Consider the following 19,516-nt stretch of genomic DNA (forward strand, 5'->3'; position numbering starts at 1 on the left):
GTGGAGGGTCGACGAAAGAGGGGGAGGCCTTCAAGGAGATGGATTGATATGGTGGCTGCGATGATGGGCTCAGGTATAGCAGGGATTGTGGGGCTGGCGCGGGATCGGGCAGTGTTTCATTCTGCTGTGCATGGGGTCGCTATGAATTGGAACCGAATCGACGGCACTTAACAACAACAACAACAACAGGCAGCGAGAATTTGGGCAGTACAATTGACCTTATCTCTTGGCCTTGATGACTCAAAGAAGAATATACCTACTCTTTACTAAGTGATTATCTTGTTATTTGACATTTCACATTTCTGACAATAGTAAAACATATTCTATCTATTTTGCTCATCAACAATGTATGTCTGGCAGTAATGGATGCCCAGACGTAAGTTGAGAGTAGCACTGTGATAGTTACAAGATTTTCCCAATGAAGAAACACAATTATTATAAACATGTATGGGGGGAGGGGGAATAGGTCTTGCTAGCAAATAAAGTGGAAAAAAAAATTAACCCAACCAAAGAATAAAACCAGTGAAAATATCCAAAAGTGTAAGGGTGAGATTAGGAAGGTATATTTGTGTTTCATTGATTGGTCTATATATTGGTTCAACACTTCTGTAAAATTATACACAATATATATTAAGATATTTAAACTGTTTATGGCCTTTGATTCAACAGTAGTAGTTTTGAAACTCTGTAATAAGAAAGTTATTAAAATATTAAAAGAGCTTTAGGCACAAATACTTTTACTGCAGAGGGTTTCTTTTGGTTTTGTTTTGTTTTTTAATTTTTTAATTGTGAAACATTATTAGTATCAGCCTAAGTAACCAGGGAACATCATTTTGATGAAATTTAATGTACCACTAAAAATTATGTTTACAAATACTCCACAATAACATTTAAAATGCATTTAATATGATTTTAGCTGAAGAAGTAGGATACTAAAATCTCTCTGTGTGTATGTATATGTGTGTGTGTGTATTTTCCCCTCCACACACGCAGTAATATACATTAAGAAATGCAATTAGAAAGAACTCCACATGATGTTAATGGTGGTGTTTGTGTTTGGATGTGGATGTAGGTCTATGGGTAATTTTTTCTTTCTACTGTTATGCATTGTCTATATTTTTCTTTAATGATATTTTACACTTATACAAATGAAATATTACCAAATATTTTGTAAGTAAATAATACAAGATATATTATAGAGGCTAATTTTATGTTTCCTGATGTCTCAATTTTCAGATCAATAGCAGCATGTAGACATACAAATTTTTAAAATTTTCCGGTATTTGCAAGGTTTTGTTTAGATTATCACTGCTGAACTGTAATGAGATCTTCTCTCCCCAACCCTCTTGCCTTAATGACTTCCTGGAAATATGGACTTCATAACAAATTATAATCTATAGTTTGTACTGCAGGGTGCACAAAACAGTAAGACTTATTTTTGTGAGCTTTATCTCACAGGATACAATGGACCACCGCTAGTTTCACAGCCAATACAGCCTACTTAACAGTCGTTTTCTCCAAGCTGCCGTCTCTTTAAAAAGCAAAATGTAGGGGAAAGCAGGGATAGCATTCTCATGCTTCCAAAAGCATTGTCCATCCACAGACACTCCCTGTTTGGAAACAACAATTCTGAATGTATTTCTCCTTGTCCAAGGATGAGAAAGCAGAGAAAGGCATCAGTCATTAGGCATCAATAATAGTAGGCAGAAGAAGACATGATCATTACGAAACGAGAGCAAAAACCACTAAGAGAAAGGAAGCCAAGATGAAAAGACACCAAGAAGAGATGGAAATAGTTACAGGAGAGATAGTGAAGAGAGATAAGGCACTAAAAAAAAATACTGAAACTGAATTAAAAATCCATGCTGAGGGAATAAAGAGTAGACTCCATGTTGCAGGAGACTCACAGGGAAAACAAACCTGAGTTTTCCCAAGATGTAGAATAAAAGGACAAGCAGATAAAAAGGGAAAAGGCAATAGATACAGAGGGCAGAAAATGGTATTTTGAACTAAAGCTAAGATCTTTGGTTTCTGGGGAACCAAATATACATATATAAATATAAATGAATTAATAAACAAATATAAACTCTGGTGGTATAGTAGATAAGGCTGCTAACCAGAAGGTCAGTGGTTCAAACCCACCAGCTTCTCTATGGAGGGAAGATGGGGCAGTCTACTTTGGTAAAGATGTATAGCCTTAAAAACCCAATGGGGGTTGCTATGAATTGGAATCAACTTGATGGCAGTGAGTTTGTCATTTTGGTGTGTGTGTGTATATATATATATATATATATATGCATATGTATGCATGTGTATATGTATATACGTATGTTGTTAGTTGTTAGGTGTCGAGTTGGCTCCAACTTGTAGTGAAACTTTGTATAGCAGAACAAAACACTGCCCTGTGCCAGCCTCGCAATCCTTGCTATGCCTAAACCCAGTGTTGAAGCCACTGTGTTAATCCATCTCTTTGAGGGCCTTCCCCTTTTTCATTGAGCCTCCACTTTACCAAGCATGATATCCTTCTCCAGGGAATGGTCCCTTCTAACAACATGACCAAAATGGTGAGACAAAATCTGGCCATTCTAGTATCCAAGGAGCATTCCATCTGCACTTATTTCAGGACAGATTTGTTAGTTCTTTTTAGCAGTCCATGGTCCTTTCGGTATTCTTCGCCAACACCACAACTCAAAAGCATCAACTCTTCTTGAGTGATGTTCCTTATTCACTGTCCAGCTTTCACATGCATATGAGGTGATTGAAAATACCATGGCTTGGGTTAGGTGCACCTTAGTCTTCAAAGAGACATCTTTGCTCTTCAGCACTTTAAAGAGGTTTTTTGCCACAGATTTGCCCAGTGCAACACAATGTCTGATTTCTTGACTGGTGCTTCCATTATTGTCGATTATGGAGCTAAGTAATATGAAATCTTTGACAACTTCAATCTTTTATCCATTTATTGTGATGCTGCTTAGTGAGGACTTTTCTTTTTCTTTTTTTATGTTGAGGTGTGATTACTGCAGACTCTAGTCTTTACTCTTCATCACTAAGTGCCTCAAGTCATCTTGGCTTTCAGCAAGGAAGGTTGTATCATCTGCATATTGCAGGTTGTTAATGAGTCTTCCTCCAATCCTGATGCCATGCTCTTTTTAATATAGTCCAGCTTCTTAGATTATTTCCTCAGCATATAGATTGAATTAGTATGGTGAAAGGCTATAACCCTGACATACTCTCTTCTTGATTTTAATCCATGCAGTACCCCCTTGCTTTGTTTGAACAACAGCCTCCTGGTCTATGCACAGGTTCCTCATGAGTACAATTAAGTGTTCTGGAATGCCCATTCTTCTCAATGTTATCCATAATTTGCTATGATCCACACAATCAAATGTTTTTGCTTAGTCAATGAAACACAAGTAAACATCTTTCTGGTATTTGCTTTGAGCCAAGATCCATCTGACATCAACAATGATATCCCTCATCCCACATCCTCTTCTGAATCCAGCTTGCATTTTTAGAAATTTCCTGTCAATATCCTACTCAACCATTTTGGAATTATCTTCAAGATTTTACTTGCATGTGATATTAATGATATTTTTCAATAATTCCCACATTCTGTAGGATCCTCTTTCTTTTCTTTAATTTTAAGAATGTTTTACATTCAATGTTACATGTACATTTCGTTTCATTCCCCATTTACCATGCCCAGCTCTAATCCAGTCTTCTCCCCTCCCTGCCCAGTAACCCTCCCACTATGCCCCTCATAGTTGTGCACTCTTGCTTGTCCTATATTTCCTCCATGTGAATGTTGCCCCTCTGGTGCCCTGTGGTCTATTACTCTAAGGGATGTATTTCCATAGAGTATGTGGGTGCGTTACCCTGGGTTGAGTGGTCTGCATGTACATCTTGTTAACTGTTGGGCTGAGAGCCAGCCCCTGGGAGTGAGTTTTATTCTAGGCCTAGAATGTATCCCAGGGCTCTAGTATTGGGGGTCTCATCAGACTCCATCTGACCAGTAATTCTGGACATTATTGCATTTTTGGATTTTGTTCCATATTTCTCCTCCCACTCTATCCAGCATCTCCAGAGTTGATCCTTTCCTGAGTGATTGGTGTTGGTAGCTGGGCACCATCTAGTTCTTCAGGTCTAGAGGGCCATCATGTCCTAGGGCTGATTGTTTCCAAATGCCTTTTTTTTTTGTTGTTGTTTTTTGCACTCTTCTTCGCTTTTTTTTCACACTAGGAGGCCATTAGGCGCATCTTAGATGGCTGTTTGAAAGCTTTTAAAACCTAGTCAGTACTCACCAATGTAGGTTGAGGAACAAGGCTTTTATGTTTCATGTTGTACCAATTGAGTCTGGAGTCCCCGAGTACTATGGTCCTGAGATGGTAGATCCAATAGATCTCTCTCCCATAGTGCCTGGTTGTTTGTGAGGGATTACTCTGTATCTGTCTTCTATTGTTTCTGTAAGGATTGCAGGTATTTTGTATCACTGGTATCTGTGCAAGGTTAGCCTGCACTGAATCTATCCTTGGTCTAGAGTACACTCCTTCCTGTTCACTGATTCCCATCTGATCCTCTCATGCGTTTATGTGTTTAACTGTAGCCTGGTATTTGGTGTTAATGATAATACAGTATTGTGGGCACACTGGTTGTTATTCGTATCTGTCGTCTGTCTCCAATGTGCCCAATTCAGTGTCCTCCCTTTTCCTAATGTTATCAGGGTGATCACAGACTCTTTCTATATACCCGTCCCCTTACCCACGTAGGTGTGTGGGCCCCAACTAGCCTGGAATTAATCCTTCCCCTTCCCTCCCCACCCCAGTAACTACAAAGTGATTCCCCTTTCATAAGCAAACCCTTCTTTGTCTTTTTACAGTAATGGGCTCATACAAATCTTGTCCTTCTAGGATTGATTTATTTCACTCAGCATAATGTCCTCCAGGCTCATTCACATTGTGAGATGATTCACGTATCCCTCATTGTTCTTTAATGTAGCGTACAATTCCATTGTGTGCATGTATCATAATTTGGTTATCCACTCATCCGTTGATGGGCATTTAGGTTTTTCCATCTCTTTGTTATAGTGAATTGTGCTGCGATGAACATAGGTGTACATATGTCTGTTCATGTGCTGTCTCTCACCTCTTTAGGATATATTGCTAGTAATGGAATTGCTGGGTCAAATGTTATTTCTATTTTCAGTTTTTTAAGGAAATGCCATACCATATGCCACAATGGTTGTACCATTTTACAATCCCACCAGAATTGCACAAGAGTTCCAATCTCTCGGCAACCTCACCACCATTTGTTATTTTCTGTCCTGTTGAACTTTGCTATTATTGCCAGGGTGAGATGATATCTCATTGTTTTTTTTTTTTGATTTGCATCTCTCTACTTGACTGCTAACCAGAAGGCTGGCGGTTCAAACCCACCAGCCACTCCTCGGAAGGAAGATGAGGCAATCTACTTTTGTAGTGATACTGCCTTGGAAACCCAAGGAGGGGTCGCTATGAGTCGGGTCCAACTCGACGGCACATAACAACAACAACAACAATGACTAATGATCACAAGCACTTTTCTCATGTGTTTGTTGGTTGCCAGTGTATCATCTTTGGTGAAGTGTCTGTTCAAGTCTTTTGCCCATTTGTGAGTTGGGTTATTTGTCTTTTTGGTGTTGAGGTGTTAAAGTTTCTATAGATTTTGGAGATAAGTCCTTTATCAGATTCGTCATAGGCAAATATTTTCTCCCAATCTGTAGGTTTTCTTTTTACCCTTTTGACGAAGTCTTTTGATGCACATAAAAATTTAATTTTTAAAAGGACCTAGTCATCTAGCTTCTCTTCTACCTCCTGTGCATTCTGGGTTATGCTTCATGGTCTATTTATGCCATAAATTAGGGCCTCCAGATTTGCCCCTATTTTATCTTTGATGAATTTTATAGTTTTGGGTTTTATATTTAAGTCTTGGGTCCAGCTTGAGTTTTTTTTTTTGTGTATGGGGTGAGGTATGGGTCCTGTTTCATTTTTCTGCAAGTGGATATCCAGTTTTGCCAGCACCATTTGTTAAAGAGGCTGTCTCTTCCCCATTTAATGGGTTTTGGACCTTTGCCAAACATCAACTGTCCATAGATGGATGGGTCTATATCTGGATTTTCGATTCTATTCCATTGGTCTATCTGTCTATCATTGTACCAATACCACGCTGTTTTGACTACTGTAGTTGTATAGTAGTTCTTTAAGATTCGGGAGTGTGAGACCTCCCACTTTGTTCTTCAGAAGTGCTCTGCTTATTCGAGGTCTCTTTTCTTTCCATACGAAGTTAGTAATTGGCTTTTCCATGTCCTTAAAAAAATTTGTTGGTATCTGGGATCCCCTTTCTTTGGAAGGGGTACAAATATGGATCTCTTCCAACCAGTTGGCCAGGTAGCTGTCTTCCAAATTTCTTGGCATAGTTGAGCAAGTACCCCCAGTGTGGCCTCCATTTGTTTAAACATCTCAATGGGTATTTCATCAATTCCTGGAGCCTTGTTTTTCACCAATTCCTTCAGTGAAGCTCTGAGTTCCATACTATTGGTTCTTAATCATGTGACACCTCCTGAAATGGATGAACATCAACCAATTCTTTTTGGTACAGTGACTCTGTGTGTTCTTTCCATCTTCTAATGGTGTTTTCTGTATCATTCAATATTTTGCTCATAATATCTTTCAATATTGCAACTTGAGGCTTGAATTTTTTCTTAAGTTCTTTCAGCTTGGGAAATACCAAGCATGTTCTTACCTTTTGGTTTTCTAACTCCAAGTCTTTGCACATTTCATTATAATAATTGACTTTGTCTTCTAGAGCTGTTCTTTGAAATCTTCTGTTCAGCTCTTTTATCTGGTCATTTCTTCCATTTGTTTTAGCTTCTTTTCATTCAAAGAACAAGTTTCAGAGTTTCTTCTGACATCCATTTTGATCTTTTCTTCCTTTTCTGTCTTTTTAATGACCTTTTGTTTTCTTCATGGATTATGTTCTTAATGTTATCTCACAATTCCTTTGGTTTTTGGTCATTCGTGTTCAGTGTGTCAAATCTATTCTTTAGATGGTCTCTAAATTCAGGTGGGATATAATCAAGGTAATATTTTGGCTCTTGTGACCTTGTTTTAATTGTCTTCAGCTTCAACTCAAACTTGCATATGAGCAGTTGATGGTCTGTTTCACAGTCAACTCCTGGCCTTGTTTTGATTGAAGATATTGAGCTTCTCCATTGTCTTGTTCCACAAGTGTAGTTGATTTGATTCCTATGCATTCCATCTGGTGAAGTTCACTGTTTGTGGACTGTTTGTGTTGTGTTTTTGTTCATGTTGTTGTAAAAAGGTATTTGTAATGAATAATTCTTGCAAAATTCTATCATGCGAGCTCCAGCATCATTTCAAATTATCAAGCCCATATTTTCCAACTACCAGTGATTCTTTGTTTCCAATTTTTGTATTCTAATCACCAGTGATAATCAACACATTATTGCATTACATATTTGGTCAATTTTAGACTGCAGAAGTTGGTAAAAATATTCAATTTCCTTGTCTTTGGCTTTGGTGGTACATAAATTTTAATAATAGTAGTATTAACCAGTCCTCTTTGAAGGCAAATGGATATTATCCTATCATTGACAGCATTGTACTTCAGGATGGATCTTGAAACATTCTTTGTGATGATGGGTGCAACTCCATTCATCTTCAATTTGTTATTTCTGGCATTGTAGATCATATGATATCTGATTCAAAATGGTCAAAACCAGTCCATCTCAGCTCAGTAATGCCTACGATGGGAGCTCTTGTGGCATAGTGCCTAAGACACTTAACTATTAACCAGAAGGTTGGTGGTTCAAACCCACCAGCCAGTCCTTGGAAGGAAGATTGGGGAATGCAGTTCTGTAGTGATACTGCCTCGGACACCCAAGGAGGGGTCAGAGAGAACTTGATGGCATATAACAACAACAACAACAGCAATGCCTAGGATATTGATTTTTATGCATTCCATTTCATTTTTGACAACTTCCAATTTTCCTAGATTCATACTTCATACATTCCATGTTCTGGTTATTATTGGCTGTTTGCAGCTGTTTCTTCTTATTTTGAGATGTAACACATCAGCAATTGGAGGTCCCAAAAGCCTTACTCTATCCACATCATTAAGGTTGGCTCTACACTGAGGAGGCAGCTCTTCCCCAGTAGTATTTCGAGTGCCTTCTGACCTGAGGGGCTCATCTTCTGGCACTATTGCAGGCAGTGTTTCAGGACTATTCATAAACTTTTCTGATTATATATCAGATGATGTTTCACTGCTATTCATAAGATTCTCACTGGCCAATTCTTTGAGAGGTGGATGGCCCTTTCCTTCTTCCAAGTCTTTCTTAGTCTGGAAGTTCTGCTGAAACCTGTCCACCATGGGTAACCCTACTGGTATTTGAAATAGTGGTCGCATGGCCTCCAGATTCACAGCAACATGCAAGCCACTGCAGTATGACAAACTGACAGACAAGTGGTGGATGTGTATATACATACATATAGATAGATATAGATATGCATGTATATATACATATATAGAGAGAACAGAGGAAATATTAAAGATATAATGGAAGAAAATGACCCTACATTGAAAAGAGCCAAAGTATGCAGATTAAAAGGCCTCATAGATTCCAGTAAAAAACATTAAAAATATACAAACAAAAAAAACACTGTAAAATGATTCTTAAGTATTGATTAGAAGCTTTTAAAAAATAAGCACTTAGGGAGTAGAAAATGTTTCCAATAAAGGAACTATAATTAAAATAAACTCCAACTTTTTTACATAGCAACAAATTTCAGAACTTGGAAACATATTTGCAAAGTTTGTAATGAACAGATTATAATGAAGGTATTTAAAAATTAGATAAATCCTCTTTCATAGGTAAAGGCAATAGAAAGATGTATTTTAGAAGTAGAAGATTTCTAACTGCCTACATACACTTTTCTGCAAAAAAAAAAAAAAAAAAAGATAAAATAAAGTATACCTGGAAGTATGAGATAGTCACTGAGAGATGATTCAAAAGAACTTAGTAATAATAGCAAGAATGTTAACATTTAAAAGTCTGTGTGTTTTTTCTTACTTAGTTAGCTCACCAAAATCATAGATTCAATACAATCAGTTACCTTTTGTTGCTCAAAGGAGAAGCTTGGTTCAACCTTTTGTTTTTGCTCCTTTCATGGTACATACATACATACATATATATATATACATATATTTACTTATATAGTTTAGGTTAGTTGTGGCTAAGAAGTTATCCTAACTTTGCCTCCTGTAGGTTTAAACTGCACATGGACATTTTTTATAGTACATACAAATACAGATGTAGGAATATCGTCTGCCAAAGCTATGTATGGTCATGGGCATATTCCCATTTGCCTGTTCATACCTGATCTTCTTGCCTGTCTACCTCGTATCCACCTGTTGATTAGAAATATATTTTTGTTAACCAACTATTCACTTCACACTTGAAGTGGGCTTTGTTGCCATGTTGGATTGCTATTTTGTAAGATAGGTCAACTGTAGTTGTCTATTACACACCTAGCCATTTTAAATGATGTTTAGCTCCTGCTATAGGGACCATGCAATCTATCCTAACTAAGTGCAGTTAAAACTGAACCAAAGTGAGCACTGACTCATAACCATTAGATCATAGGTTACCTAGAGCATGGGAACTGGAGTCAGACTGGCTGGGATCAAATCCAGTGTCCATTATTGATTTTGGTCTTTATTTTCTTTTTCAGTAAAGTGCACTTAGTGATGGTTCGTACTTGATTAGTTTGAAGTGGTACTCTTTGTTTGGTACGTGACATATGATCCTTTTATATGTTATTGTTACTATCGTTGGAAAAGATGAGATCTGTCTATAAACCAAAATCGAGCCATTGCCATTAAGGCTATTCCAACTTACAGCCACTTTTTAGGACAAAGTGGCATTGCCCCATAGGTTTTCCAAGGCTGTAAATCTTCATGGAAGCAGACTATCTCATCTTTCTCCTGTGTAGCAGCTCATGGGTTTGAACTGCCAACCTTTGGTCAACAGCCGAGAACTTTAACCAATTTGCCATCAGAGCTCCTGATCACCTAACAACAAAACAGTGCAAACTGAAAACAAAGGGCCCCTTATTTAAAAATTATTAAGAATTTCAAGACTGCAACTGCAGAATGTTAAACCAAAAGTGGGCTTTTCTTGCCATGAGGCCTCTGCGTGGATCTTTCATCTACTGGTCTCCTTTCCTTTGCTCCCTCCTCATTTCTTCATTTTTCTATCCAATGAACAATTATTAAGCACTCACTGTGTGTGCAGCATTGTGCCCATTATAGGAAATGAAAAAATATGATTAAGACCTGATTAGATTATGGTGATTAAGACTCCCCTGAAATAGATGAGACAGCACTCAAATTGTGACTATATTTTTGGCTCCTTCACATCAAATGTTCATCTGTAATTACCAGGTTCTTGTGATCTATGTTCTAACTATAGGACTACAGCAGTCCCTATCTCCCTTGTTTTATTACCATCACACACACTATCTCTTCAGTCTCTACAGACAAATTTACTTACAGCCAGGCAATAGAGAATCTATTTAAATCTTTTGTGCATTTTTATTAGGTTGTTTCTTGTTGTTTATATTTGAAGATTATTATATATTTTGTGGAATATATATTCTGTTACATATTGTCTAAATCAGATATATGATTTACAAATACTTTCCCAGTCTGTGACTTTTCTTTTCATGCTTTTATCAAAGACTTTTGAAGAGCAGATAGTTTTAATTTTGATAAATTTCAATCTATCAATTTTTTTGTTTTTGTTTTATTGATTGGACATCTGGTGTTATTTATAAGAAATCTTTGCTTAATTTGTGAGTCTTCTATGGTTTCTTATAAAAGTGTTATTGTTTACATTTTATGTCTATGCCTAAGGCTCATTTGGAGATAGCTTTTATATATGGTACAAGGTATGGTGTGAAGTTCATTTTTCTATATGTGGCTATTCAACTGTTTCAGTGCCATTTATTGGACATGCTAACATTTCTCTCCTAATTTTTCTTTGCAACTTTGATGAAAATCATTGGACCATATATGTGTGGGTCTGTTTCTGAATTCTTCATTCTTTTCCATTGATGCATTTGTCTATCTTTATGTTCATATCACACTGTGTTGATTATTGTAGATTTTTATTGTTTTAAAGCAGCTATTATAAGTCTTCCAACTTTTTCTTCTTTTTCAGAGTTGTTTTGTCTATTCTAAGTTATTTACATTTACATATGAATTTTAGAATCAGCATGTCAATTTATTCACTTATTTATATTATATAATATATAGGTTTATGAATATTCACATTTTATATAATTCTTCTGTTGACCATTTTTTTAAATGATTTTACTATTGTTATTCTATTATGAATAGAGCTGCTAACATGAATAGCTTTTGCCTTCACATGCACATGTGCAAGGGTTTCTTGTATATATTTCTAGTATTAATTTGCTGAGTTATAAGTTCAGCAAAAGTTCAAATTTATAGAATATGGCTAAATTGTTTTCCAAGGTGATTGAGCCAATTTATACTCCAATCAACTATATAAGAGTATAACCAAGCATATATATATATGTTGTTGTTACGTGCTGTCAAGTCAGACCTGACTCATAGCGACCCCTCCTTGGGTTTCCAAGGCACTATCACAACGGAAGTAGGTTGCCCAACTTTCCTTCCCAGGAGTGGCTGATAGGTTTGAACTGCCGGCCTTCTGGTTAGCAGTCAAGTGCCTTAAGCACTATGCTGCCAGAGTATATGTATATATGTATAACAAGCTGAGTGGTAGAGATCATATTTATGCCCATTCCAAAGAAACATGATCCAATATAATGTGGAAACTCTCAAAAATATAATTAATATTATACACAAGTAAATTTTGCTGAAGATAATTAAAAAATGGCTGCAGCAGTGTATTGTTAGAGAACTGCCAGAAATTCAAGCTGAATTCAGAAGAGGGTATGGAATGAGGGATATCATTGGTGATGTCAGATAGATCTTGTCTTAAAGCAAAGAATACCAGAAAGATGTTTACCTCTGTTTTATTCACTATGCAAAGGCTTTTGACTGTATGGACCATGACACATTATGGATAACAAAGTAGAGAACAGGTACTCCAGGACATTTAATTGTGCTCATGAGGAACCTACCTGTACATAAACCAAGAGGCGGTAGCTGGAACAGAACAAGGGGATACTGAATGGTTTAAAATCAGGAAAGGTGTACATCAGGGTTGCATGCTTTCACCATATTTATTCAATCTATGTGCTGAGCAAGTAATCAGAGAAGCTGGAGTGTAGGAAGAAGAACATGGTATCAGGATTGCAGGAAGACATTAACATCTTGTGATATGCAGTTGACACAACCTTCGTTGCTGAAAGTGAAGAAGACTTGAAAAACTTACTAATAAAGATCAAAGACTATAGCCTTCAGTATGGATTACACCTCAACATGAAGAAAACAAAAATCCTCACAACTGGACCAGTAAGCAACATCACAATAAATAGAGAAAAGATTGAAATTGTCAGGGATTTCATTTTACTTGATCCACAATCAAAACCCATGGAAGCAGCAGTCAAAAAATCGGGTGCTATATTACACTGGGCAAATCTGCTACAAAAGACCTCTTTAAAGTATTAAAGAGCAAAGATGTCACTTTGAGGATTATGGTATGTCTGATCCAAGCCATGATGGTTTCAATCTCCTAATATGCCTGTGAAAGCTGGACAATGAATAAAGAAGACCTAAGAACAGTTGATGCCTTTGAATTGTGGTGTTGGCAAAGAATACTAAAAATACCATTGACTGCCAGAAAAATGGACAAACCTGTCCTGGAAGAAGGACAGTCGACATGCTCCTTTGAAGTGAGAATGACCAGACTTCATCTCACCTACTTTGGTCATGTTGTCAGAAGGGACCAATCCCCGAAGAAGAATATCATACTTGGTAAAACAGAGGGTCAGTGAAAAAAGGGAAGACCTTCAACAAGATAGCTTGACCAGTGGCTGCAATGATGGGCTCAAACAAAGATTGTGAGGATGGCACAGGATTGGGCAGTGTGAGTCAGACACGACTCAGCACCTAAAAACAACGTCAACTATATGTAAGAGAAGGTTGGGCGATCTACTTCCGTAGTGATACTGCCTTGGAAACCCAAGGAAGGGTCACTATGAGCCAATTCTGACTCCATAGCAGTTTTCTTTTTTTGTTTGTTTTATGTATCCTTATTCTCTCCAGCATTTGGTGTTGTTAGCCCTCTTAAGCTTGCCATCAAATAGGTGAAAATCAATACCATACACACTGTAGTCTTGATTTGCATTTCCCAAGATGATATTGGGCTTTTCTTCATATGTTTATTGGCCTTATGTTTCCTTTTTCTACGAAATGCTTGTTCATATTTTTTGCTAATATTTCTGTTGGGTAACAGGCCATTTCATAGCCTCATGTAAGAAATATCTGTCGAAAACTTTTGCCATGTTTTTTCCTGTTGGAGTGCCTGTCTGGTTTTAGGTAGATAGGTATTTATTTTTATTCTAATCTTATGAGGTGTTCTGTGAGATGTAAATATTTATTCTACTGCAAAAAAAATTTTGGGGGAATGTCTTTTGATGTATAATTTTATCTTATTTTGATGTATATGAATTAATCTATTTTTTATGGTTTCTCTTTTTAAGTTTTGAATATTTTTATAACTCTCTGGATTCAAGACTTGCAGAACATCTTTTTAAAAATTTATTCATTAGTTTGTTATGGTGAGAATAGTATTTAGAATTACTTAAGAATTTAAGTTAATAAATTTCACATTTGTTCTCCCTCTAGTTTATAATTTCAATAATTTACAGGAAAACTTCTTTATCTCTTCATAAATTCCCAAGTTAAAAAAAAGCTCTCTGGGTATCCTTAAATGTAAGTACTTTCACCTACCATATTTTATCTCACCATTACAGCTAAGATCTTGTGCCCAGAATATGGTAAAACTTGGTGAGCATTGCCCTTATAAAGCTTTGTTTAGCCTTAATTCTGATTGTACTACACATTACTTTGACTAAAATATGTGAGCTATGCTAATTGTTCTGGAAAGGTCAGATCTCAAATCCATTTGTGAAGCCAAAAGCTGCTCTGGTGTAAATGTACCACCAGGATCCATTTCAAAACATTGTCTTCTCTTGCCAGGGTCAGTGCAGCCAGCCCTATCACCCACGTAACCAGAGAATGCCAGCGTCCACACTCTCAGAGAGGCAGCCTCTTTCACACTGTTAATTTTCAGCATATTTTAGCCCTTTCCTTATTTTTTAAAATGAAAGTCTTTTGTTGGTTATCATTCTAACGCAAAGACTGCTACTTTTCTATGAGAAGTTTTGACAGAGAGAGGTGGGGGGAAATAGCTTTCCAGGAAAATAGCAGATTTTTTTTTTTTTCTTAGCAAGTTTTATTTTCACTGAAATTGAGAAAATGAACACAATGTTCCCAGGTTTGCCCAACTTGGAGAACAATTGTTAAATTGAATGTTCCATAGCTCTGTAGCTTAAACCTGAACCCCAGGTGCAAGGATTTCTTCTTACTCATTTAATTTACCAAGTACATTTAGTGGTCAGTATTTCTCACCTTTCTAAGAGTACACTCATCACACTACCCTCAATATCTATAATTAGAAGAAAGCCACACACAGAATAGAATGAAGCCAGATTTGGTTTGTTTAGGAATTACATGATCAGTTTAGTTTTATTGCAAACATGAGTCCCCAAATATAACCCTTTTGACCTGATTACTCCATCCCTAAATAGCAAACTAAACATTCATGAAAATTTAATGGTGAGGAAATTAGTACCTTCTTATGTTTCAGGCTGCGAAATGGCACCAGAGGAGCACTTCCAGTGACAGGCAGAAGTGTGTGGATGTGCTAGACCAAACTTCAAAAATTTATAGTTTCAACCTGTAAGCCCTCTCCAAGTCAATTGGTAGCCAAGACCTTCTGACAGGACACCGCCAGGATGCCTCCCAAAAAAGGTATTTCAAAATAAAGACCTGTTAGTAGAATACTATAACTTTCTTAGAGATTGGATCCTTTGAAAAGTTTTTTCCAGCATTTTTGTTCCCTTGTAGTAGCTTTCCTCCTTTTATTTATCTGCGAGTAGGTTCCCTTTGTTTCTTGAGAAATTGGGAAGGATTTAATTTTTCTTCTTCAATTTCTTCTTTACTTTTGTAGAAATTTGATAGTATCAACTAGTAAGTGCCTGTACTTATTTTTCTTTCATTTCAGAGGATAATGGGGGGAATAGCAAAACACCTTGAGAATCCAGTGCAACAATTCAAAACTTAGTTCAGTCCTTCGAAGTGACCTATTGTCAGTTTGGTGTATGAAACCATTTTTTAAGGAGACTTGTGCTTGCTTCAATTTGTGAATTAAATAAAGTTGAAGGGGAGAGGAAACAGATTCAGGCAGGGAAAGCAAGGAAAGGAGGCATAAACCCTGTTTAAGTGTGGGTATTTAAGTGAAGGGATAAGCAATGTGATTAACTGTATTTTTATTTACTATGCCTTGCTTTCAGGTGTATTTTCAGTACCATGTGGATAATCTGCAACAAATTTATCAGTCAACCTAGGAAGCCTTACGTAATATACATTTGGATCTGTTTTCAGCAACATTTTGGTCCCCACCAGACAAACTAGTAGAATTTTTCAAACAGAAAATAACTGAATATATGTTTGCTTTTCATAATAGAACTCTTAATCCAGATAGTCTTAGAATCAGTTGTTCTTTTAGCTGACTTATTTAATATTAGAATGGAAAGTGGAGACAGAGCTCATTTAGAGATAATCTATTAAAGCCATCCAGCTTCAAGCCTGTATCTATCTTGGAAATCTGAGCACTATCCTATTTAATGTGCTCAGTTATTTTATTCACTTCAAATATCTGGGGAGTCAGGAATGTCATTATCTGAGTAGGTCATTGCTTTCAGAAAGCAAAAGCAAAAACAACCATTTCTTTTGAGGATTTACACATCTTTCCAAAGAATTTCTTGGAAATGGCCCACAGGTGTATATTAGTTTTTTAAAAGGTGGGTCTGGTTTTCCATCAACAGGGTAGGGTTCAAATCTTATGTAAGATGCTAGATTTTTACCCACTCAGAATGGCATCTCAGGTTATTTAGTTAGTTATAGGGTTGACAGGCTCTTTTTAGATCCCTAACAATTCTCACAAAAACTTGCAATAAAGCTGCTTAGTTTATTTTAAATAACAATCATTTTAAATAAGTAAGGTAAGAATTGATTTTTCTTGCTGTTCATCAGTACTGTATTATTTTGGATTTATTCATTCTATTGCTTTCTCAATAACATATATTTTAAACTTTTATTACTTTATTTATTATGAATGTAATATTTTTGGTTGCAGAAAATGTGCATTTTAGGTAATTTAGAAAAATACTTTAATTGATGACACCACCAAAAACAGGATCCTACCACAGAGCAATCACCATTGACATTTTGACATTCAGATATCCTCTTCCAGATTTTATTCTATGAAAGTTACATTAGTTTTTCTAATAAAATAGATTAAATTTATTAATATGGAAAGAACATAGTTTTTTTTCCCCCTCTTAAAGTTAATGCTTGCACTTCAAAGAAAGGAAAAGAGTGATAACATTGCCTATTTGGATTTGTATAAAACATTTTCATAACAATGGCTTCCTTTTTGAGTGCTTATCACATGCCAGGCTCTGTGTGACATGTAATGATGAGTTACCTTGATGACTAGATATAAAGTATTGTAAAATGATACCTTACGATCAGGACTACCATTTTCAATAAGCTGTCAAGGGACATAGCAGGTTGATGGACAGCTGCATTGTTCAGTATGCTTAACTTCTTCAGATAGAACACAATGAAAATTGTCTAGAGGTAGTCATGAAAAAGATGGAGGAAGGAAATTTTATTTACTTGGATGTTTCTTGTTTCTTGTTTTCTATTAGTCAAGATTTACCTCATGGACAGTTAACATATTTCTTAGTTGTATCATCTGGCCCCTTCAACAGATGCTGTCATATGCAAGGTCCCACACTCTATGGTGTGGTGTTCCATCCAAGTCTGGAAGTGACAGAGGCCCTAAAATCTCGGTGTTTGCCGGTGGTCAGCCCCACTGCCTGCTTGGCATTTCAAGGGCAAATGATTGGTTGGGTCTGGGATGTGGCTGGAGCCTTTGGAAGTAAGAAGACATTTGAGTAAATCTAACGAGGTGCATATGGTTTCTGTCTGACAGAGAAAGGAAGAACTCCAAGCATATTTGGTATGTAGAAATACGAGTACTTGGTAAGATGGCATATGGAAAGATGAGGAAGTGGAAGGTTAACTGAGTAGAAATTTCAATAAAACAGAGAGACAGCAGAAAGAAATGGTTTGGTAGAGGTAAATCTAGACTAGTCCTTCCTTGCTGGTGCTCAAAAAAGGAGTGGGTATTGGTTATAATGATTTTGACATCATCTGGGAATTGAAATTACTAGAATCATGTGGATTCCCAGGAAGAACACATAAAATGCCAAGGGAAGATGGCCAATAATGTTACCGTAGACAACTTCAGTGTTTAGTGGTAGGTGGAAGAAGATGAGCCCGTGGAAGAACAGAAATGAAGGGTGAGAGTGGAAGAGGAGACCCTGGAGAGAAGAGTCACAGAAGCTAAGGGAGTGGAGAATTTCAAAAGGGAAGGCTGGTCAGTTAAGAACTTCAGTATATTGCACAGGAATAACATAATGCAGAGAAACCCTGGGGATATTTCACCCTGGGGATATATAAAAATGATGAAAATAATGAATTTTGCTCAAAAAAATATAATTATGTTCAGATATTTCTTTATGCCCCTCTATCACTTATCTATCATATCTATCTATCATTTATCTATCATCTATCTACCATCATCATTGAAGAGTAACAAAACATTAATAGAGTTTTTTTTTCTTCAGTGAATAGATTCTGTGATTTATAAATAGAAACTACTTATTGATAAAATAGTGCTACAAAATGACTTAAATGAGATAATGCTTGTGAAAGTCATCTGTAAACTCTGAAATGACACACAAAATAAAAGTGGAATTTGTAACTCTGTTGGTATATGATAGTTTGGCCATAAGAATATTTTTCAACAATGCAAAGATAAACCTCAGCGCTCAAGTGTATGTTATTTCACTATACTTAAAGATGAGTAAGTGACATTTGGTATAAGATATAAATAATATATGCAGATGTGTTTGGATTATAACTTCTCTAGAAATTCATTTCATTCATTTTTCATTTATTAGTTCATTCAGGAAACAATTCATTTGGTTCTTTTTATGTGTTCTGGAAAGAATGTAGTGTGATATAGTTCCTCCTCTCAAAGGGCTTATACATTAATGTGTTTGGTGCAATATTAAATGATAATTGCTACAAAAAATTGCATAACAAGCTAGAGGGAGCCTTGAATAATTAGTACCACATCTGTCTTTGTTTCTAACCTGTCCTATCCTTTCCGGATTCTCCTGGAATAGACAGGACTTCTTGAGCATGAAATGTCCATCAGTGATGGCTAAAAGATGGTATTCCATTGACTGATTAAAATGTTTACACTATTTCATTTCCATTTCTTTCATCCCATTTTTTAAATCAGCCTATCACCACCACAATCAAGATTTACAACATTTTCACAGCCTCAAAATGTTTCTTTCTGCTCTTTTGCCATCAACCCACACACTCTGCCCCTCCTCCCATTCTGCCTCCAAATCCATTAGCAATCACTAATCTGTTTTTTTTGGCGCTATAGATTAGTTTGATTTTTTTTCTAGACCTTCATATAAAGGATGTACTCTTTTGAAACTGACTTCTTTCTTTAGAAATGCTTTTGATGTTCAACCATAGTATTAGATTATTAGTAATTTCTTTTTGTTTTATTGGTGAGTAGTATTCCACTGTATGGATGTACCACAACTTGTTTACTTATTTATGTGTTGATAGATTTTAGAGTTGTGTCCAATTTGGGCTATTAGTAATAAAGCTATGAATATTTGAGCACATATATATATCTATACATGTACACACACACGCATATGTGTGTATGTGTGTGTGTGTGTGTGTGTGTATACATATATATAGTGTGTGTGAACATATGGATTGGAATTCCTGGGTTATATAATAGTGTTTGATTAATTTCATGAGAATCTGCCAAATGGCTTTTCAAAGAAGCTGTATCATGTTGCCTTTTTACCAACAGCGTATGAGAGTTCCAGTTAACTCATATGTTTGCCAAACGCTGGTACTGTGAGTGAATAATTCTTAAGTCACAGCCTTTTGAGAAGTTTGTAATGGTACCTCATTGTGGTTTTAATTTGTATTTCCCTAATGACTAATGAGGAGCTCTGGTAGCATAGTGGCTAAAGCACTTGACTGCTAACCAGAAGGCTGGCGGTTC

General features: G+C 36.4%; 1 protein-coding gene across 1 annotated transcript in view; it reads left to right on the forward strand.

Annotated features, from left to right (window-relative positions):
* The window catches only part of TMC1 (transmembrane channel like 1), a 259,470-nt gene that overhangs the window by 8,140 nt on the left and 231,814 nt on the right, over nt 1–19,516 (forward strand). Inside the window, exons 2-3 of the mRNA XM_007939572.1 lie at nt 14,924–15,015; nt 17,052–17,284. Coding sequence (XP_007937763.1) covers nt 14,924–15,015; nt 17,052–17,284 — 325 coding nt within the window. The remainder of the gene's footprint in view (nt 1–14,923; nt 15,016–17,051; nt 17,285–19,516) is intronic.

Source organism: Orycteropus afer, unplaced genomic scaffold, assembly GCF_000298275.1.
Source record: "Orycteropus afer afer isolate SDZICR_OR568_19922 unplaced genomic scaffold, OryAfe1.0 scaffold00005, whole genome shotgun sequence".
NCBI classification, from domain to species: domain Eukaryota; kingdom Metazoa; phylum Chordata; class Mammalia; order Tubulidentata; family Orycteropodidae; genus Orycteropus; species Orycteropus afer.